The following is a 24,076-nucleotide window of genomic DNA, read 5'->3' as shown; positions in this document are numbered from 1 at the left end:
ATCACTTCTGAGGACATGGATTTAACCACTGGAGTCTTATGGATTGCTTTTCTGATGCCTTTATGTGATTTTTGGAGCATCAAAATTTTGCATTTGATTGCATTTGCATTGTATGAACCTACACAGCTGAAATATTTTTTCTAAATATCTTTGTGTTCAGCAGAAGACAGACGTCATACACATCTGGGATGGCAAGAGGGTGAGCAAAATTAGAGAATTAAAAATTTTGGGTGAACTATCCCTAATAACTTCACAACTCCAAATGCAAGCTGATGTATTCTATATAGGTAAGCTTGCATTTTTTAAATGTTCCCTGGCCAAGATAGGTTGTTCTTGACCCAATGACTTTTTTTTGTTGCTTTTAGCCCATAATTGTTAGCTTTGAGGCCATCTATATGATTATTCAGGAGGGTTTCAGACTGGGAACCTGGGACTCCCTTGGGGCCACAAGGAGGTGCAAGTGAAGCCGTGGAAAATTACAGAGGAATAAAAAAATTAACATTTATTATTTTTCTTTTGTTCTGCTTTCTAAAGACTATAAATACATTTCAATTTAATGTATAATACACAGGTTTATACATATAAAAACTAGAGGTTCTAAAAGATATACATTAAACTTAATACAAAGTAAATATTTTCCACATAATATTTTTATAATATCTTTTGACTTTATTACAATGACAATGTAAAAGCCAACTATTTAATTTGGTAAACAACATGTTGTCTTATCTATTAGCTTCTTTCCTCACAGAATAAATTGGACCTTATATGAAAAAAAAAACAAAAAAAAAAAACGGTATCTGGCTTACATTTAGGAAGGGGGTCCCTCGTGAGTGGATCATCATATTTGTGAGTCCTAAGCATCACACATTTAAAACCCCTGAGCTAGTGTGCTCCTAAAAGTTGACAAAATTAACTTTTAGCTAATATAGGCTGCACATTTAAAATGTACAGCCCTTCTCTAAAGGAAAAAAAATACTCAAAGACATCACCTCAAATCTTTCTCCAATAAAATGCTCTCTATCTATAGGCTTCCTCTAGCTCAACTGGTAGATCATTGCGCCAGCAACGGCAAGATCAAGGGTTCAATTGCCAGGGAACACACCAATCTTTGTTAAATTGTCCACAAACCCTAGAGGGCACTAAAGACATAAAAGTCAGATTGGTCCAAGACAATTAAGGAGATTTGATTTGCTGTACATGCTCTGTACAGCAGTGAGTCAATATAAAGTTCACTGTAAATAGTCGAAAGCTGCATATTTGAATGCAAAATACTGTACATGTCATACATAACAAAACACAAAAAAAACGAATAAGCACATAAACTCTTTAATTAGTCCTACACTTGTTAGCCATCGTGGGAAACTCTGATCATCTTTGTCTTCTGAGCACAGACGTTGCTCTTGATGTCAAGCCCCTGAGAATCAAGCATCAGGGTGCATGTGTGTATGTGTGCAAGTGTGTAATGTACTGTTATTATTATCCCCCCGCGCATTAACAACTAAATCCCTTTGGCCAGCATGCAATTATGAGAGGATTGGACTTTAGACCCCATTTTCTGATCATTCCAGCCTGTTGTGTTTAAGCTGCTAAGCCCCATGTGAAGAACCTCCATTTGATGGCCAAGACTTACAATATCAACAGTAAAGATTGCTAAACAGAATGGCGGTCTACGGCCTTTCATGACATAACATGTGTGTAGTAGAAAACCACAAAGCATATACATTTTAATATTGATCGAGGGTAGCAATTACCATATTTAGACCAAATCCACTTCTATTACTGCAGCATATCACTGAAACGTCACAGTCCAGTGACCGCACAATTAAATCATAGACCTGAAATCAACTGAAGAAGGCTGTATACCATCTGTAAACTACATTACGGACATTTTCTGAAGAAAGTTTTAAAACAATTCTAAATAAAATAAATAAATAAAATATAGATCTGCTACTGATGTGTTAGTGTGACCCATCACAATAATCAGAATCAGATTACATTTTATCACTTTATGTAGTGATGCAAGGAATTACTCGTTATAGCTATACAATTATAACTTCTGTTCTGTTACTTGCATTACAAATACAATTTTAATTTGATCAAAATTATGTAGACGTGCATGTGCAAATGTTTTAAGTGCTCTCTTCTGCAGTATGGCCTCACTCAAATATCGCTGGGAAGCCCGTGAATAATGTTTCTTGCTTCAACGAAATATCAGTACAAACCAATTCATTACAGTATACTTCCCATTGCAACAGAGGATGTTCAAACTCTGTTCAGCCATTCGCACAACAGCAGCTCTACTCAGTTGTATGATGTGGGGTATCGGGACATTTAAACAAGAACATGAGTAAAGTTTCTAACCTGATGTCAATCCTTTAATAAATGCATCATTCTTTCTGTGTGGTGCTTCATCCTTGGAAATAAGGAGTATTCCAAACTCCTGTTGAACTCTGCCAGTGGATGAAGCTGGTGACGACACTAGAACACACTAGCGGAGACTATGTGCTGTGAATAGCGGCTGCATGTGATAGCAAAATATGAATTTCATATCATTTCTTCAAAGCGGGCCTAATCCTGTTCAATTTCTAAAGTCTCTCACAGGCTGCATCAGAGCAGTCGGAGGTCCGCTGATGACCCGCAGGCCAGAGTTGGACACACCTGCTATAGGGCCTTTCCCACTGGCGGTACTAAAGCCCGTTTTAGGTACTTTTCCCTGGGACTAGCGCTTTTCGTCGTTTTCGCAATTAACAAACTACAGTTCCTCGAAGCCGTTTTAGAGGACATTTTTAGCTCCCACTCTGGGGTAGATACTTTTGTGGCGTATAGGGACTGTGGGAGGTACTGCAGCATGTGATTGGTCAAAAACCTGCATTGAGAAAGGAGGTAACCTGAAGACACATGCTACGTCCGAAAACTTGAAAATGCTGCCTTCTGAATCTGTATAAGGATGGATGATGGTAGGATAAAATAAAGGTGCCTTTTAAACAGTTCAGTTACATTCATCCAAAAACACTGTTGTTTAAACCATTAAATGATAAGGCAGTTGACTGTTTTCCGAAGCAGCCAAAGTTTGTATAAAACAACCCTAAACAAACAAAAGTGTAGCTCCGATCCTGGGGTCGTCTGTCAGTGTTGTCGATTTGTTGTTGTTGTTGCTACTGAAACGTGCGTGCAAATAACGTCAGATACTAGATGACTATACACTACAGTGGTTACGTTGGGAATGCCAATGCAACGGGAAAGTCTCCTCTGTGTTACATTTCTCGTAAGAGTTTTCATGTAGAAAGTTCCAGGACTGAAGGTGGGAAATGGCCTTATGATCATTCTAGACCCTAGATATGGATCAGGTCCATCCATCAATGTAAATCTTTGGGGATTAACACCAGTTGTATTGTCCACCATTACAAAATCATTAGTTTGATTAGCTACACAAGTTGAGGTATCTTTAATGACTCAAAATGGGGCAGGGCGTGTTAAATGCCAATGTTTGCTCAAATCCCAAACCCCAAGTATGAGCAATGGTAAAAGTGATGCTTGACTTAGCAAGCACCATCAATAAAGGATAATTGCATTACTGACTACAAAATGCATGTCAATTCCTGTGAGTTTATTCAGCAAAAACATGAAAATAAGCCCATAACCAGATGATGTCATACAACTGTACCTTTAAAATGACTGTTAGAGCATTATATTGGTTATTTACCTCCACACTGCTCATCTCTTATTTATTCAATTTATATTAATGTTCTGTAAAGCCTAGGAGTATCCTAATCAGTGAGGAAATTAGCACATAGACAGCCATCATACATGTGCAGGCAGGCTAGCATCAGAAGTCCGCTGAGCAGCAGATCAGATTGAAGGGTTTGGAGAGGTGTCATGCCAACATGAGATCACTGCCAGCCAGCTGACCAACACACACCTGTTATCCTAGTTTGCACTTGAAAGAGTGAATCAGATCCAAAAGTTCAGCACCACATTCAGATGGACAAATCGGCCAAGCTACAATATGCTGTTAGCTTGAAAATGTACCTTGAGCCAGATATGGATGTGTATGATAAATGTCTTCTACTTCAGCGTTAAATGACTCCTCATTTCACCACTTTTTATATTACTGCTAAATGGGAATATGATGCCATATGCGATTGCTTGCCAAGTAATCTTTGCATATATAAATACAAAGATATGTATCGCATTAGACAAGACTGAATTGGATCTGTCAACCTGTCAAAAATATTTACTGACGTCTAAGAATAACCATTTTCCACAGTGCAACAGGATAGGTCTTAAATGAACTTTGAGAATGTCTTAAGGTTTTAATGCGCCATACAGAAACGAGGCATGCTACAAACTCTCAAAACAACTAGACATGCATTCATCTTCAGTCTTGAAAAATAGGACTTAACATGAAAGAAAATACAATGTGCTTTTCTCAAAAAACAAATGGCCATCTGCTCATTTAGTTTAAAAGGAGGACAATTTAAGCTTAGAATTTTGAGTCTACAGATAAACGAAAGACAAACAAACAAAAAAACGATTAAAAAGACCAAACCAAAAGAAGTCAATACTGTGAATACATTAGTAGTAAAGGGTGATAATTCATCCACTATACTGTTATTTGTGCTATACTTAACACCTCATTAATTCCTTTTACGGTGTCATTAATCAACTTGTTTGGCTCGAAAAAGCAAAAACACACAGAGGATAATTACTATACCAATGGTCTGCTTATAATAAACATGTTCATATTATAATTGTTCATAAACATAGACATCAGTGTGTATTCTGGTTCTCTTTTACCTGTCTAGTTGTAGAAAAACACTGAATTCAATATAACTATGCAGTAAATAAATAATATAGCAGCCAACACATTCTTCTTATTAGAATTTTTATGTACTATATTGATACCAAAATGTTTTACTATATACCATGTGTTTTGTCTTAATGAATAATATCATTAAGATGTGTATCACTGTGCTTGTTGTATTATCCTGGGATTCAAAATGAAGGATGCACCGTTATGGACATTTTGGCCGATATGATAATTCAGTGTATTTGGAGGCCGATAACTGATATATTTGAAGAGAAATCTATATCTGGATATAAATCTACATTTTTTATCTGATTACAAAAACAAAAAAGGCACACCTTATAAAGCCACATCCGGAGCACTTCTAATGAAATCAATCATGAAAAGTGGATTATTGTTTTTATTTATAATAAATCTCAATTGCAGAAAAAAGGAACCTGCAAGAAACATCTAAACTTTTAAATCATTTACCAAATGTAGCTTACTTTGAACCAATAGTAAATAAAGAAATGTTACATTTCTATGGCTAACTTATTGACTCTTAAATTAAATTGAATTTGAAGACTGGGCTACTTTTATAAATACATGCACTGCACTTGATTCAAACCTGTGAAAAGACAAAACTAAGGAATGCAAACAAGTCTAAAACTCACTGTAATATGCCCTAACATACAAAAAAAAAGTGTTCACTCCGATCCAGTATTAGTGTCGTCACGGTACCAAAATTTCAGTAGTCGGAACCAATTCCAGTGAAATTTCCCTATTCTTGATACCAGTTTTGTTACCACAACATACATATGCTAATATCACATGTATAAACAGTTTGCGACACTTCTGAGTCACGTCTGAAATCTCTTTACACTGACAAATGAAATGTTGGACACAGTTTTGGAGTGTTTGTATTTTGTGTTTTAGATTACTGGTGTTAGTGTATGTGGTCATTTTTAAATGTTAAGTTTAAAATGTTATTACAGTGAAGCACTTTTTGTTTTAAATGCATTATAAATAAAGTTTGAATTGAGATTAAAGCGCAAATGCACTGATTTAATTATTTAAATATATAGTTGGAGTGGTGGTGACGTAGTGGTCTAAAGCACATAACTGTTAATCAGTTATGTGCTGGTTCGATCCCCACAGCCACCACCATTGTGTCCTTGAGCAAGGCACTTTATTCCAGGCTGCTCCGTGGGGAATTATCCCTGTAATAAGTGCACTGTAAGTTGCTTTGGATAAAAGTGTCTGCCAAAATGTGTAAATGTAAATAGTTTACATGTGCTGCGTGGTTCACAGTAGATTACTGCTCTGTCATCAGATACAGCATGTTGTGAATAATTCTCAATATGTATAAGTGGTCGGATTTATACATTCGAAGTACACAGCTCTTCCACACTAAGATCGCAGCCTTTAGCAGTTTAATAAATCATACTAGGACATGTAACGATTTTAATTTGATAAAATGTAAATTTCAGAGAAGCATGTGACACACACGTGTGTCAGTCATATCGCACGCTGGTACCGGATTGAGTCGGTGCTCGGTACTACCGGTACTGCAGAAACACTGGTATCCTTACATATTTTTTATTATAGTATCGACTTGGTACCGAAGTATACCGGTACATTTGACAACACTACCCAGTATGATCCTCTAAAGCAAAGCCAGAAGGCACCAATCAAAATCCACATGGTGAGTAGCATGTGCCTGAAAAAGACATTTTATCAGCCAAATTTTATAAATCGGACCGATAACTTTAGAATTCACATTTATCAGCGAATATTGTCACCGAAATATTGTGCATCACTATTAAAAATTCCAGTGAGGTTCAGCAATTCATTTGGGCTACGCTCGTAGTAAAATAAGCCATAAAAGACTCTTTACATGCAATATCTAAAAAGGGTTTAGATGTCATAAGATGGCATTGTGTGAGGAACGGGCCGAAAAGTATTTATGAATTTATAATCTGCCGTTTTACTCATGATTTGTGAAAAAAATAAAATAAAAATCATTGTAGTTGTAGCGCATAGTGTTCGTTTGACCAGAAAACTGCCGCGTACATACAACGAACCACTTACAAATAATTTAGCAAGTTATAGAATATGTTGTTACATTAGGTTTACATTAGCATATATATGGCCTCAAAACAAACACATGGACTCGAATTTCATGGGTCTTTAATTTATGCTATATGAGAAATATCTCACTTTCGGTCATAATGGGATAGAAATGTGAAAGCAGAGCTCATACAAGTACTGAGAGTTAAACACTCTTGGCGATTACAGTGTCTACAGGGATACAGGCTGGTGACAAAAAGGCAGTTAGCCTTGAAAGGAAGATCAATTGTCAGGCGTTTGTCCGTTTACAAGCGTGAACTTTTAGCAACTCTTGCTGGTCTGACCTTTTCACATATCTTATGGGATACAAAGCGCACCCACCACACTAAAAAACTGTGAGCACAGCATTGATAATTCACAAGAGAGTATGAGAAAATGAGACAGTTGCCATTTGAGCAATCTGACAAAGCGCAAGGGAAAGCATATCCTCATATACACTCGCTCAAACACTGCAGAGAAGAAAAAAAAAACTCTGCAGAGCACGTCAGATCAAACAAGGGCAGTGTTCAGCAGTAGTGTTTACTGAATAGCTGAGTTGCACTGGTGATTTCCTTCTTTTAAAAAAGGGCTCTTAAGTCACACTTAGTGTCTGAATTCATTTTGTTAGATAACAAAACATCAAACCAAATGGCATCTCTAGAAGCATTTTTTTTAAATCAGACTTTTAGTGGATATATGAAGTCAGTTCTCCCCAAGCTCACACAAATACATTGTTAATTTGAAATAAATATATATATATATATATATATATATATATATATATATATATATATATATATATATATGTTTTATCATTTCATACCTAACAAACATCTTTATGTGGAGTTTTGCTAGAAAAGCGTGCTTGTGCTATCTTCCTTAAGAAATAACAGCCACTTCTTTTATTTTGTTCTCCAATACAATGACATTCACAATTTTGTAATTTTGGCTTGAGTGTCCAAATACCTTTAGGAGTCAATGTATAATAACATGCACACATTTATTAATGCTTTATATATTCATTCATTTTTCAAATAAATAAATAAATCTATATATACACACACATATATATCTATATATCTATATATCTATATATATCCATCTATATATATATATCCATCTATATATATATATATATTTAAATCACTTGATCTAATTTTAGCTCTTTGATTTGCAGAAGTATTTCAGTTCTAATGGCCAGTGCCAGTGAGGGGAACACAAACTGCAGTCGCCACATTTGAACTAATGCCAAATTGATACATTTCGCAAGAACTGTCAATACAATTTTAAAATGGAACTGGATATAAAATGGAGCAGAAACACTGCAACATAAAACAAACAACAAACATTTCTGTTATCAAGTAGCACTGAAGAGCTCACCTAAATCGCATTGTTGAGAATACAGCGAGTATTATAAATGACATCTGTGCTTGACAAAAATAAGACAATTAAAACTGTCCAGAGGAAGATGCTCAACATCCTGGAAACACTCCCACCCAGTTTAATGTCAAAAGGACACATCAGAGCACCATCCCTATGGCAGTGAACACTTCAACGCTTGCTCCACTTGTGAAAACAGCCTTAAAGGCAAGCAGTTGGGCACAGGCCTCAGAGCTCTCCTTTCTGCTTCACTACTTCAGCCCATAAAACTCCCATAAACCACCTTCAGCTGGGGTAAACAGACACCCCCCCCCACCCAACCCGACCATCACAACACACTCGCACACAAATACCTTCCAGCGCTGACAAGCAGAACAAATGATTCGTCCCCAAGCATGACCCCATGTGCACCCTTCACTTCACCAGTTCATCTGGGCCATGAGTGCTGAAATCAGTCCGTTATGGCTCGGCTCAGGCATACATTGGCAAAAGATTTGGCTGTGTGTTCAAATGCCACATCCCTGACAGCATAGATCATTAAGTTTTCTGTTGGCTGGGCAGCTCTGACTCTTTCTCTGCAAAATACTTCTATGATTCGAGTATGGAATATATAATTGTTTGAGCTAATCATTGCTTCAGTTGCCACCAGTAGCTGTTGTTTACTTACATTTTACATTTAGCCACAATTTATGCTTTTTGACCAATGAAATTCAATGAATCTTACAGTTGTTTGTGTTTTTGGGAAAACTATTTTCAAGAATCATTTTGATTCAGACACTTTAGACCAAGTTCTGACTCAAAAGAAGGATTCGCTCACAAATCGGACATTACTATGGCTTGCAAGCAAGTTCTACTCCACTCTAGGGCTGGGTGATAGAACGATATCTTACAAAGATCCTGATGACGATTGTGACACTCAATTGACAGACGATGGACAATATCGGAAAATGGCAAAACCAAAACCAAACGGCAAAACATTAGCCCTGGATGTAAAACTAACACCTGCCAACCATATGCGACGAGGCTGAATCCGGTTCGCAAGCTCCTCGTCTAAATGTATTTCATGCGTGAGTAGCCTAATTTTGCTCATCTACCCGCAACAGGCGGGTGAACAGTAAGACGTCTCGGAGTGACACATGACAAGGAATGCTGATAAACACAAAGACACTTGAAGAAACACACTTTATTATATTTTTAAGAACAGAGAAAAGCCATCAATGCTCATGACTGATTCGCTGTTTGCTCAGAGGCGTCCAGCAGGAGCCTGTCTTGAACGCATGTAGGTGTGCCGCGTCACATGGAGGAGGCAGAAAGCGTATTCATTGTTTACAAGAGAAACTTGCACAGACCACAGATCAAGCGCCTTTCACAAACCAAAAGTCCAAATTTATATAATTTGAAATAATAATAATAAAAAAAACATTACTGCAGTAAATAACCATCCTTTATTTCGGAGCAATGCCGTTGCGTTTTCTGCTTGTGCTTTTTCTTTAGCAGAAAAATACTGTATAGGCTATATGACTGTCAGGAATTCAGGTGACATGTTGTAGTTAGTGAAACCACACAGTGAGATCAAATGGTACAGGTGATATCACACAGAAGAGAAGCTTCACAAACTGAAGACGAGGTAAAAGGCGAAACATCAGGATAAACCGATATCGACGAAGATCAAGAGCAAATACAGACAAGTAAATAAACACAGCGTGGGAGCAGCGCGGTCATAATAGAGTCCTTCGAGTAAGACTTGACAGTGTCGTGGCGTGAAGGTGAGTTATTTGTGCAGGCAGTGATGAGTGAGTGAATTCAGTGCAGGTGCGGTGAATTAGAAATCGGGTGATGATGAATGGAGCACTGAGGGAGGTGTAGAGCCCGAGGGAGGGGTGACAATGACAAAGTTTTCACACATATCCGAGTTTGTTGGAAAAACAGCACGGGCACAGCCGATGAATTCAGATATCGACCCAGTGTCTTTCGATGGTCTGTAATCCTCAGGGGTAAAATGTTCACTGCACACCCTCCAATATTTGAGAGTATATAGGGGTGTACTGATATCCAGGTTCAGCGTGATAAGCCAGAGCTTCAATCTCTCATGATCATGTATAGGCAATCGATGGAAAGTTTATATATTTCCTGGCATGCATTTTCTTTGGGGTTTCCGAAGGTTGAAGCATCCAGGATACACACGGCAAATGACCATTGTGAACAATACACTTATACAAATACAAATCTACAGCAAAGACAATTAAACTTTTGTATAGCGCTCCTCTTACAAACTATGACACGCTTTCTGCCTCCTCCTCCACGTGACACGTGACCTTACCAAAGAGCTTACGTCATCCCTCTCATGTACGGAAGAGACCATTTGTAGTTATAAGTATTGTTATAAGTATAGTTTTGTTACTAAAAATAATCAATCGTTTGGGTTCAGAAGAACTTTATTGGTCGACTGGATTCGTGTGGTTACAACAATACCACGATGAATGCACACCATAATCAAAGCTATAGGCTGTCCAACGAAATATTAGAGTATGCAATGTTTTTGGGGGCCAGACAGTGTATTAAAGAAACAAAGACGAAAGCGATTAAAACATAAAATAATACAAGACAAGTACACTTTTCTTTACATATCACCCAGCCCTACTCTACACAAGCTCTGACCAAGAGCAATATTTATGTACAGTAGAAGATGAAATATTTTATGGCACAGCGCAACTAGAGAAATATTATATTCACTATAGAAACTTCCAAGACTTTTCCTTGACTTTGTTGATTTCCATTACTTTTAAATGTTTTAATTCCCTGATATTTCCAGGTATTCATGACAGTGAGAACCCTGTATAATTCAATATTAATCTTCTTCTTCAAAAACAAGTACTGCTTCTGTGTTGTTGCACATTTGACAAATAAACTTTAAACTTTAACACTATGTTCAGAGGTCTTATTGACCCAGAGCCCCAGTGGTGAGATCTGACAGCTTGAGTGTGACCGAGTACATACTTGACACCCTGTTTCCAACCCCTTGCCATAAATTTGTCACATACAATCTTTATCATCCACCACAAGCTAAAAATATCTTTCTGACTCTGTCTGATAAGACTGTTAATCAGCATTTTTGTCAAATTCAGAAGTCTAACACGTGAGGCACTTACTGTAGATGATGGACGAAGGTGAAATCTCAGCTTTTGAATCGTCATACCTCCTTTGGTAGTTTGGGTCCCTAAAAACATACAATTCATTGAACTTAAAAACAGCGCTCTAAAGCAACATGTGGTTCCCAACCCTGTTCCTGGAGGCCCTCCAACACTACACATTTTGGATATCTCCCTAATCAAACACACCTGATTCAACTCATTAGCTCATTAGTAGTGACTCCACAACCTGAATTGGGTGTGTCAGAAAAGGGAGATACACAAAATGTGCAGTGTAGGGGGGCCTCCAGGAACAGGGTTGGGAACCACTTAGCAGCATTCAATTCAATTAATTCACATGCGAATGCAGGAGAATGGCTACATAAGCACATGTGTACAATTTCAACTTTGTTCAACAGTGGAAAGTCTTTTTTCTAAACTAATTTGCAAGTCAATTAGACAATCTAAACATCACAGATTGATCTCTTGGCTAAAAATCAAACACGTAAGGAACTCTCCTTTTAGTGCTGTCACATTAGCATGTTCAATATACAAGTTTCAGATAATGCAAACTTCAATTGAGCATATGCTAGGAAGACAAATTGCAGGGTGGGGGGGTGCTTACTTAAAAATCCAGAGTGACTGCCTCTTTAGTCAGTCTACATTAGTTATTCCCACACCTAACCTTTTTAAGAAATTTAACTGAATGGCGTAAACACATCCACCCAACATTCCCGAAACATGCTGTACTCTGATTCACAGGGAGCACACTTCCGACAAAGAAAGCCGCCCTAATGAGACTTTAATTAAATACAACTTTGTACACACACCTTTAGCAAATCACTGTTCATAGAGATCTACCACGAAGCCTGTATACAATTTAAAAATAAAGGAAAAACTGCTATAAAGAATTCCTTACAAAAAATACCATGGCAGTACCATGGTATAGTGATGGCATAAGATGGTAATGTCATGATACTTTTATATAAATAACATGGTACTAAATGATCATATTGATCTCTTGTGATCACATTTGTCACAATTCTAGCATCATTTAGCATCCAATGCGACTTGCTTAAATACAAATGTTCCGATATTCCGCTTGGTTGAGGATTACTTAGCTCAGCTAATCATATGAAATTCAAAAGAACAGTGAAATTAGTCCTTACCTGGACAAGTGTACTTCTAGTAAAGAGTGCATTTCTTTGTTGCTTAAGTTCTCCACGACAGGAGAGTCTAGATTTGCCGAGCTATTGCTTAGGCGATCGCTGCTTTCATATCCAGACTCAGTGCGTTGGATCTGTCTGTTATCATTCCTAATGGTGATACAGTTGACTGTTCCTTTAGATCTCTCCTGCTCTGGAGGTCCCCTACCCTCTGATTCCAGTGAGCTCTTGCTGCCCATAGCCTGCTTCTGTTCATCCTCATAAATAGTCATTAAACTCTTGGGTTTGCATTCTTCTCTGCTACCCCAAGCTAACTCTTCGCTCTCCTGATAAGAGGTCTGTCTGCGAGAGTTTTGGTAGTTCTGAATGTTATCACTGTTCATTACACTGTCGACATTAAGTGCCTCTCGCATCGGCCTCCACGCCCGATTGACACGGCTACGAGAGGCTCCGTAAGTCCGAGAGTCCTGACTGCTGTCTGTATCGTAGCCATTGCCGTGATCTAACCTCCGGGATTGATTGCCACTAGGGGGGTAGTCCGGGACCCGAGGCGGAGATTGGGAGTGTGGTTCGTGATTGAGGCGAGGCCAAAGCTCCGCCTTCGTCGGGCCCCTGCCCTGACTACTATAGAGCCGTGACTCCAGGTGCTTGAAGCCATTCTCAGGAGGCGAAAGTGAGCGGGAATAGGGCTTCTCAGGGGCCAAGTCTGGGGGAAAGAAACACACAGTTACAACCAGTGTCAATATTTGCCCCCTGGATTTGTTTTTCAGGGGTATTATTTTCCTTTAATAATACATAAACATAAATTCTCTGTGTACTTCTATCTTAAGCTCTATGCAATAATATGTATTCATGTGTATTGTGTAGAATAGAATATGAAGAAATATATCAGAAGTTACAATTAAATCGCAAAATAAATCATTATGGGGATATTTTCTGACCCCAGATTTTGAATTTTGGGGGTCTTTGTCACTTTCGGTGGCGATTTTGCCAAAAGCCCACATACATTTTTTGACACAGGATACAACTTTTACTATCCAGGGGGTTCTTCCTGCTAAAGTTACCCAACATACCACTGGAGTGAAACAAATCAACTTTGGGGATAATTCTGTAAATTGTACATGAGCATGAGCATGGATGTTTTCAGAAAGGTCAGTGATTGCATTCAGTACACAGTCTATATAGTCCACATATATAGTACTGTGCATAAGTTTTAAGCACTTGTAAAAATGCTTTAATTATTTATCAAATAAATTCTAAGTTGTCTCTTCATGTATTTTCAGACTGACTCTATGATGTTGAGATCCGGTCTCTGTGGGGGCTATCCATTGTTCTTTTTCTATTAATTTCAAACAGCATGTTCCTTACGCCTTTTAAGTGATTAAAATAAAGCAGTTTTGCAGACCTAGGTGCTGCAGAACGCAGCTTATGTGGTCATGTAAACGCATAAGCAAGTGCACGTGCATATACACTTGATTAACTCGTGTAGAGCAATTTCTTCCAGAAAAAATTATGTTCCCAGTTCTCAAGGAATTTATTATATTTTTAATTTATGTTACACAAAAACATTTCACAGATGCTGGGCCTGCTACGAACATGCAATTCCGAATCATCCATCGCTGACAAATGCAGCGTTGCACTAATAGCCTGGATGACCTTTTTATCTTGTGAAGGTGGACGAGTGACTCTCTTTGGGCAGGACAGTGCTGATTATTGGCATTGTTATATGGGCAGGCATAGAAACTCTGCGAAATTGCAAATCTATAATGCTGTGGTGCCTTTCCACATTGCTAGGTTCACTATATCTTTATGCTGTAAGAGCTTAAAAAAAACAAAAGAAAAAACTCAAGCATTAGATATTAATGCATCTCTGTCTTGCGGCTCAAACAAAACATACACTCACACATTGGAAAAGCAAATTAACTTGGCATGATAAATTCTCAAACAGCCTACATGGTTAACTTTCTACAAGAGGAAGGCAGTCTGGTCAAAGCTCTGCTGGCTAAAGGCAATAAAAGCCATTAGTAAGCCATACACCTACTTACAAAGAGTGAAATAAAGTCAAGCAGCTTGGCTTGCAAATCACCTTTATGCTGCTTATGAGCAATAAAAGGAGATTGTAATGTTGGTCACATGACCACGGCACAATGTTATGAGGCATTGTGATTAAACATGCCGTGTCATTTACTCTCTCCAGCATTAGTATGGTTATGCAAGTGGAGATTTGGGTCCTGGTGATCCAGCGTACACTGTTTAATCTCTTCAGTGAGTCTGACTGGATGTGTTAATATAGTAATTTGTCTAAAGATGACAACTGGAATTGGGCACTGTGATAAGCTGCAAACAGAGGTGTAAAAGCTTGAATGTTGATATGTGATATGATGTGTGAGAAGATTTGAAATACAGTACCCTTTTTAATTCAATATCCATATCTTTTGAATGGGCAGACATAGTGTAGTAGCTGTCAGCCACCTGGTGTATTTTGCAGACTGTGAGGATAATGACTTTATGCCTATTTATCAATGTGTGCGCATGTCCATTTAAAATGACAAATCCAAAGTGCACTGTAAAACAAATGGAAATGTTAGGTTTCCATGCACTGAACTCTATCATTGTAAAAACTCCACTTCTGGAGAAACGTACGATAACTGCAACTGCATCAAAATTTCCTAAAGGACATACTGTATGTATCTGTGCTTGCAAGGCAGCTAACTCATAGCTCTATTAAGGTTTAGGTTTTGTGAAAATGAATTGCAGCATCAGAGCCATTTCACCCTTGTCATGATACTCAATGTGCATCTTACGGTCAATTGACAGTGCATCGGAGTTAACACAAAGTCAGTGTGCAGTGTATCCAAACTGAGCTGTGTTGCAAATATTACAATGATGTCATAGCTGTCCGTTTCTTTTTGAATGCTGAATATTCAATCAATCAATGTAAATCAAAGGAAGATTTTTTTTTTTAGAATTATAAAGTTTACAAAAAACTAAAATAGATAGCACACATAAGATTAAGCCTGTAAGGTTCAGTCTGACTTAAATGGAAGAAAAAAAAACTTTATTGATACTTACTAAAATGGATAGTTCACCCATATATTATAATTCTGTCATAATTTACTGACCCTCATGTCATTCCAAACTCATCCTCAACTTTTAAAGCTTAAAAAAAAAAAGTAGTCCCAAATGTAGTCCATGTGGCTTGTGTGCCATATGGCAAGTCTTCAGAAGGCATTTAATAGGGTTTGGTGAGAAACAACAAGAAGTAAAATCTTGATGTCCGTTGAGTATTCATGAGTGCTCTGAAAGAAGCTTGTTGTGGCACACATATTAATGCAAAACGTCATGTTGTTTTTAGCACTTAATCACATAAGAAAGAAAGTCATATGGCTTTAGAATATCATGAGGGTGAGTAAAGCATGACAGAATTACATTTGTGGGTGAACTATCCTATAATACTTAGGGTAAGGGGTTTGGAACACACCCTTGAATTGAATATGAACAATATCAATACTGTGCTGCATTTAGGCACCGAAAAAAAAGGTAACACCTTATTTTAAGGATCAGAAATTAGACTGTAATTAATGCCTAATAATTAAGACTTGTAAGGGACTAGTTACAGATTGTTTGGAATTATAAGGTATTTATTAGGCCTTTGTTCATTGATTTCTTACCCTTGCCTAATAGCCTCTTTACATTAGTTTATTCTAACTATTAACTTGTTAGGTAAAAAGCAAAAGATACCAATAGCTAGGAAGGTGCAAAATACTGTACATCCTTTATGCGTTCTCATTACAATATGTGAATGCGCAACTTATAAGTATAAAATAAATATAGAAGGCAGAGACTTTTGTTGCTTGGTGTAAATAGCAACAAAAACAGTCTCTTTACACTAAGGGCAAAGAGTGTTAGATGCCATTTGCACCCCTAATTAAATACTACCATACAGTAAAGAGGCATCACTGCATTGTATTATACATTTTGTATTATATGCACACTCACACAGAGGACCTATAAAGGATGTATGAATCATACTAGCAATTGATATGTTTTGTTTTTAGCTAAGAAATACGTTGTTATGACAAAAGCAAATATAAAAGGGCTATAAAGCAAGAATAAGAAATCAGCCAATAAAGGCATAATAAATACTTTATAATGCCAAACAAGTGCATAAATATTCACTTACAAGTGTAATATATTAGTCATGCATTACTAATTAATGTCTAATTTCTGATCCCTAAACTAAAGAGTTACCAAAAATAAATAAATAAAATGACATATAACTGCATCACCCAATATGGCCCATTCATATGTACTGGAATGGAGCTGGTCGCTCAGTACAAACTGAACAGAGGAACAGTTGCAAAGATTACAGGACTCAGTGTGAGGATGGAGTGCACATCAGAGGTAATCTGCATTTTTAACACTTCTCACTGACCCCAGGTTACATAAGGACCAGCAGAGCACTCTCAGAGTTTATTCCACTCCAAAGCTCTGCTAAAAGCTCTCAGTGTAACTACCATAAATCTGTGCTTCTCACTGTTAAACAGCAAGCCAAGACATAGTTGTATAAACAAAGTGACTATTTTACATGAATGGCAAAGTGTGTAATTTTCTCAAATGTTAAAATATGGTTTAATATGCAGTAACACTAGTGTATTAAAACTGTGGCTCTATTGCACTTTCAAAACATTACATAATAATGTTTTAATTTCATTTTGGCGCAGTCCGACATTTCAACATTTACATCAACCAATAGCATGGACTGTGGGGCAAGACTACCTGATTCCTGAGATAAGGGACAAAACATGTCCTACATACAAAAGTCCTCTTTATGTTAATAATCAAGTTCAATCTAAAGGAAATGTGTATACACATGGCATTTATTACTTATACTTTTAAATAATTTCATTTGAAATGTTTTTAGAAAGCATGCTCTATGAAGCACATTTTACTTAATCTGTCCTCAGCAAGAGGTCACAACGTTAAACTACCAAACAAAGTGTTTAGAAATGCAGCACATTCATAAATATAAATATCAAATGAAAGGTATGGATCTATAAGATACCAAACAATGCATAAAGTAAACTTTAAATAATATTCCATTTTAATCCTGAATAATTCAGACAACGTCAGATTTAGAGATGACTCTGAGAACCTCTTTGCCACTTCCTGCTCATGGGGGATGCAACAGTAGGACACGTGGTCTGGTAAATTATATATATATATATATTTTTATTTTAAAAGTCTCTGTCTTCACAGCTTCAACACAGTCACCCCATTGTGATCATTTCTGTTAAGAATTATGTAATAATTTTGGCATTTTATTTAAGGTTATAGAAGCAGCTTCAAATGAGAAAAAAAAAATGCCTCCAGTGTACAACACAGGGTTAATCTAGAAAAATATTAATTTTGTCAATGCTGTCAGAATTTTCTAAATAGTGTGAAAACATAAATAAATATGTATATAATGTATTTTATCACTTAACTTGTTTAATGAATACCATTTTTACATAATTAAAGATGTTACACTTGTCTTGGATGGATCAGATTAAAATAGCATGCTTTTTATTGTGTCTGACAAAGTTGACACAAATTACAGAAAGATGTAATTTATGAAGTGAATAAATGTCAAAAAAGTGTTTTTATAAAAACCTGTTCCCTTCCATGGTTTGTTAGCGGAGACCTTTGTCTACAAATATCCATTTCAAATTAAGTATAAAAAAAACTCAATGTTTTGTCTCTTATCTCAAGAATCAGCGAGTCATTATTTTTGTGCAATTCTGCTTGATGCCCTTACAGGTGGAACAATATCATGCTTCACCTTTAATATTTTCCCTAAAGTGGTCAAGGTGTGCTTATGTGTGTTTGAATATGTCTGAAAGCACAAGTTTCCTCTCTTACCCCGATGCCTTGGTGTTTCTGGTCTGCCCTGTGACCTGTCCGACTCCTTCTTCACAAGGTTGATGGGACGGCCCTCTTTTGGCAGATCCCTCAAAATCTCTCTGATTCGACTCTTTGGATCGAAGTTCATCTTCACTGTTAGTTAAACAACACATTGCAACACTTAATCTGAAGTAAATGCAATTCTTTTTTCCAGAACTGTGTTAATCTTACATATTTATGCAACTGTTAAATGTCCTATATTCTAGTATGGAGGTCCCTAAAATGTATTAAAACTTTACTATAAATTCTCATATATCACACTGCCCCCCACCAACATAGGAATGATAATTCAGCCATTAAAAAAAATGTCAAACATGTTTTATGACTCTGCTGTAAAATCCATATGTTGTAGTACCATTCAAATGAACCTTTAGAGTACATTCGAAGTTAAGAATCATTGGGACAGTAGGAGAAAGTGTGGCCTCGGCACTCTTTAAATATACCCCTGAGGCTTCCGGGAAGGACAGGACAGCATAAGAGCCTTAACCGTAAACAATGTGTGTGTGTTCCAGCTTTTTGCAGTGCTCGAAGGTGAAAGCAGTGAGGTGTTACAAGAGCGCAAAAGAGTGAGGAGAGACACATGAGAGAGAGAGAGAGAGAGAGAGAGAGAGAGAGAGATATTATTTAGAGGGAAAGAGAAAGGACATTTCTTGCCCTCAAACACTGCAGTCTCATAAGTCTATTAGAGAGAAGGGTTACTGGACAAAGCAAAAAAAAAAGGAAGGCGTTTTAAGTTCTTACAGCTGCAAAAACATCACCCTATCTATCTTGTATCGCATCTTACATTGAAAAACATACTTTGAAGACTTCCTGCTGAACTTAAAAGTTAACTCTACAGTGGCTCAAAAGTATTTAGCCAACACTTAAAGGGATAGTTCACAGAATAATGAAAATTCTGTCTTAATTCTCCACTAAAGATGAAAGTGGTGATGCAAAAAGTATCACTTGGTTTACATTTTTTTGTTATCTAATATAATGAAATTCATACATTTTGAAAGGAATAGTTCACCCCGAAATGATAATTCTCTCATCATTTACATACCTTTATGGTGTCTCAAACTCCTATGACTTTCTTTCCTCTGTGGAATACAAATTAAGATATTTTGATAGAGATCTGATGTGTTTTTGTCCATTCAGTGCAAGTCAATGGGGCCCAAAATGCAAGGAAGTGATTCGCGCCAAGGGGACTTCGAAAAAGGAGTTGCAATTTGATCTTTCTCTCACCCAAAACCAATAGCATCACTTCAGAAGACATGGATTAAACCACTTCTGTTGTATGGATTGGACTTTTATGTTGCTTTTAAGTTCTTTTTGGAGCTAGAAAGTGTTAGACCCCATTGACTTGCATTGTAGGGATATACTGTATATACATCATCTCTCTAGGAGAATAATTTCTCCTAAAAAAGAACTTGAATATTGATCTGTTTCTCACCCACACATCATATCACTTCTGAAGACATGGATTTAAACACCTGAGTCTTATGGATTTTATGATGCCTTTATATGCATTTTGAAGTGTCACAATGTTGGTACCCATTCACTTGCATTTTATGGAGATATTGCCGTAAAAATATTTGTTTGCATCCTGCAGAAGAAAGTCATACAATTCTGGGATGGAATAACGGTGAGTAAATTTAATTTTTGGGTGATCCATCCCTTTAAGGGCGAGTAAATAATGAGAAAATTATAATTTGGGGGCAAAATATTCTTTAAAGAGTGTCCAAATAATTTTCGGGACAACTGTATAATGTAAACATTTTCACTAAATGCACATTAATACAATGACTACATGATCAAAACAAGATCGTTAATTTCTGTCTTGCTCTTTTAAAACTTGAAAAAATAGCTACTGTGCTCTTGAATTGCTGCAGACTACAATAAAGAAGTCATTCTCCATGGCTTTATCAGCTGTTTCCCCAAGCCAAAGGAAATATTTTCATTTCCCTGATGACAGAAATCCATTACAAAATTGATCTAAGAGCATTTAGTAGAGAAGAACTTCAACAATAAAAGGGAGAAGAATCAAGCCATTATGGTTTGTAATAACAGTGGAATTTGGGCTACTTGTGTAATAGCCAAAACGTCTCACACCCGCAGGTCTTTCCTGTCTGTCTCTGTCCAGACATCCTTTGCTTCTCTCGGTTCCTCTGGGCATTAAAATACTTAGTAGGGGAATAGTTCTGCGGAAAATATTGAGACCACCGGACAGTTCATAAAATATAGATGAGGCTTTGGGATGACTAAAACAGGTACATCAAGGTAACAGAAATTCTTGACTATTTATATACACTGTTGTTTTCTCTTTTGGGGCAAGTTCTTGAATGGGACATTCATTCTCTGATTCTTTCAAAAGCAGCAATATGTCACTTTCATCATACTGTAGTAGCTAGGGCTGCACAATGACTCAATATGGGTTTGTGTGATTATTAAATCACAAGAAACTGCAACGTAAATAAATATAAGTGATGCAAACTTCTGAAAGAAGGGGCGGAGCTCGGTTTCGTCTACAGTCTACTGCATAAACTCCAAGTACATGAGGCTATTAAAGTATTTTTGCTGTCTTTGTCCATTGGTTTCACAATGTGCATGGTGCACACAAACTCCAATATGGGAAGTACTTTCATTTTTGCATTAGTGTAACACGTTACTTCACAAATCTATATCAATACTAAAAAAAAAAAGAAAGTTGTCGAGTGTTTGTCAAGTTTGTGGTTTTCACACCCAGATGGGCTATTTTAAAAATGTAGAAGCGAGTTGAAATGATAGAGTTGTGGGTTGAGTTTTTTGGGATCCTTTTAAAATGTACCATGGTTGGTTGACAGTAAACATTAGAAAATGAATGATACTGGAACTGAGCCCTGGGCAACCGCGTGCAGCATCAAAGGATCACGGTCTTGAATCCTGCACTGTTCCAATCCGGCTGGATGTCAAGATTTCTAATGAATAAGGACTTACATTTTGGTGTGTTTTTACTTCATTGATCTTACAAGTACTGGACCCCATTGACTTGCATTGTACGGAACAAAAACACCTCAAATCATCTTTGTTTGTGTTCCGCAGAAGAAAGAATGTCATATGAGTTTGAGATGGCATGAGGGTGAGTAAATGACAAAGTGTTTTTTCTTTACCTGGCCCTCTGCCAACACTGGTCTGGTTACTGCCACGACTGAACAAAAGCGGTGGCTGAGACTTCTGCTTCAGAGTACCATGATTAGAAAAGAATGCAGTCGGGTTCTCTCGAGTCAACTCCAACTTCTTACCACCCAAGATTGGAGTACCTGTGACAAAAAGATAGACAGGCAGAGGAAAAGACACAAAGACAGAAAGTAAATAACCTTTATTCAGTACAGATCATTTAATATTCCTTTGCTACAGGACTACTGTACATAATAAAGATCTAGATGAAAGATCTCAATTGTATGTGTGATCACACTTAGCAACAAACTATGTTTACAAGCAAAGTTACATTATGGAACGTATAGATGAGCAATTTAATGAAGAGAACTGAAATTGGCTTGTGGCTGTGTCACCAGCAGTTTGTGGTTGTGTCATTTGGGGCTTGTGAGGTCAACCAGATAACTGTAGTCCCAGTGAATCCGGTAAGTCATGCTACTGCACCACAGCTTTCATGGCTGCAACTCTTCTGAAAAGCTATTTTGTTATATTTTTGTGCAGTGATTTATGAAAATGTTCACTATAACAATGCATGAACACTTATGATTTACCCTCCTGGAACAACCACTCTGTTGGTCCTGGACCAACATTCCTATTAACCAATCAGATTTTTGGTTTAGGGACTTGAAAATAATTTGTATCTTATCAACATTTCCCTCTGATTTTGGGGTTAAGCTTTGGTTAGGGGGTTGGCCCTAACCAAAATGAAAATAAATGGGACATTATGCAATCTATATTTGGAAACTCAGAGACAAATCAGCACAGAGTTGTAAAAACTTCTACCAAACATTTCACAATTTCAGGAATACATTATATTAATAAATATCCATTTTACAGTGACTCATCATTGTTAGAGGTGTAACTATTGACATCCAAGTTTCAACTAATCTTTACAACCAATACTAGTTGCACTAGTTGCCACTAGTATTGCAGTCGTCAACCAAATAACTGAAGTCCCAGTGAAGCCAGTAAAAAAATTAACAGCTAGTGGCACTAGTTGAGCTTTGGGATTGCAAATACAACACTGAGAGACTCTAAAAATAGCAAGTGATCAATTGGCATCAATCGATACTAACATTATCTTTTTCCGAGATTATAACAACAACATTTGAAAGACAAAAACCACATACATATTACTTCAATAAATACAACATTTTGAGATGCTAGATTTTGAGTGCCATGACACAGCTACAATCTACAATGAGAAAATGTAATGGTCATCAATATATTAAGGCACTTATTCGTGACAAATTGTATATAAAGGTGAGTGTTTTTCTACCTGGTGTTTCTCCATTGACCGAGGTCTTGTTTTGGGTGGTGGTATGGTTAGGCCGCACAGCTTCATCTGTGGTCACTGCACTGCCATCAGGGTTCGAGTAAAACAAAAGCAAGGGTTGGAAGTGACCTTTGATGCATTTGGTGACCACGTCTTTCCATCTGGATCCCACCTGTGCACATATATGAGATCAGAGTCAAAACAAGCAATGGTGAAAAAGTGGAAAGACACACCACAGAGTAACTCTACATCTGAAGTGTTAGATTATTATTAGTCATGAACATGTGCATGCCTCAGGATCGTGTAGGTAAGAGCGTGTGTACTGCATGACTGTACTACAAAAACCTTCTCCAGGCAAACAGATGTAAGCTTCCTCATTAATTAATAGATAGTGGGATATGACAGAATGAGAAAGAGCCAGTGGGACATTTTCCTAAAGCAATGTGCATCCCATTAAAGAAATACAATTAGCAGGCAGGAAATTAGACAAATAAAATCTGAAGATCAGGCACAGATTACCAAAATTGTCATCATTTACTCACTCATATGTTGTTCCAAACCCATATGACTTCATTTCATCCATAGAACAGAAAAGGAGATGTTTTGAAGAATATCCTGAATGCTCTTTTCCATATAATGTAACTGAATGGGGGACTAGAGCTGTCAAGCTCCAAAATGGCAAAAAAGCACCACGAAAGTCCTTGTGCGTCTTGTAACCAAACGTCATTGATGTGAATCCAGAGGTGATGCATCATATTGTGGCATATTTGCTTTGAGATGGGGTGAAGGGGATAATTTTTAGTATATAAACAACACACAAAGATATCGAATGTCTTCAGAAGACTTGGAATAAAGTGCACGAGTCAGACGGATTACATTTATTTATACATTAGAGCAAAAAAGCATTCATGATGTTCTTCCAAAGATGAAAGACAGTCAGAGGTTTGAAAAAAATTTTTAAGGGTGAACTATTACTTTAAGTAGTTTTACGAAGACAATTGAAAACTATAAGTGAAATTAACTTGCATTACATACTGGGTTGGCTCTCTATATAGCTTTTAGGAAGCAAACCTAAGTCTTGTGTGAGGGTGATCCATCTTAGTGGAGGTGA

At 37.2% G+C, this 24,076-nt stretch overlaps 1 protein-coding gene across 3 annotated transcripts in view; it reads right to left on the bottom strand.

The window, feature by feature from the left end:
• LOC127650620 (inactive ubiquitin carboxyl-terminal hydrolase 53-like) overlaps window positions 1-24,076 on the bottom strand; it is a 66,591-nt gene that overhangs the window by 6,000 nt on the left and 36,515 nt on the right. For all 3 annotated transcript variants that reach the window (XM_052136156.1, XM_052136146.1, XM_052136166.1), the window contains exons 11-15: window positions 22,969-23,137; window positions 21,644-21,793; window positions 18,474-18,608; window positions 12,576-13,278; window positions 11,428-11,495 (exon numbers count right to left, since the gene is read on the bottom strand). In XM_052136156.1, the coding sequence (XP_051992116.1) occupies window positions 11,428-11,495; window positions 12,576-13,278; window positions 18,474-18,608; window positions 21,644-21,793; window positions 22,969-23,137 (1,225 nt within the window). The remainder of the gene's footprint in view (window positions 1-11,427; window positions 11,496-12,575; window positions 13,279-18,473; window positions 18,609-21,643; window positions 21,794-22,968; window positions 23,138-24,076) is intronic.

Source organism: Xyrauchen texanus, chromosome 1 (assembly GCF_025860055.1).
Source record: "Xyrauchen texanus isolate HMW12.3.18 chromosome 1, RBS_HiC_50CHRs, whole genome shotgun sequence".
NCBI lineage: Eukaryota > Metazoa > Chordata > Actinopteri > Cypriniformes > Catostomidae > Xyrauchen > Xyrauchen texanus.
This window is presented reverse-complemented; position numbering and strand designations above follow the sequence as displayed.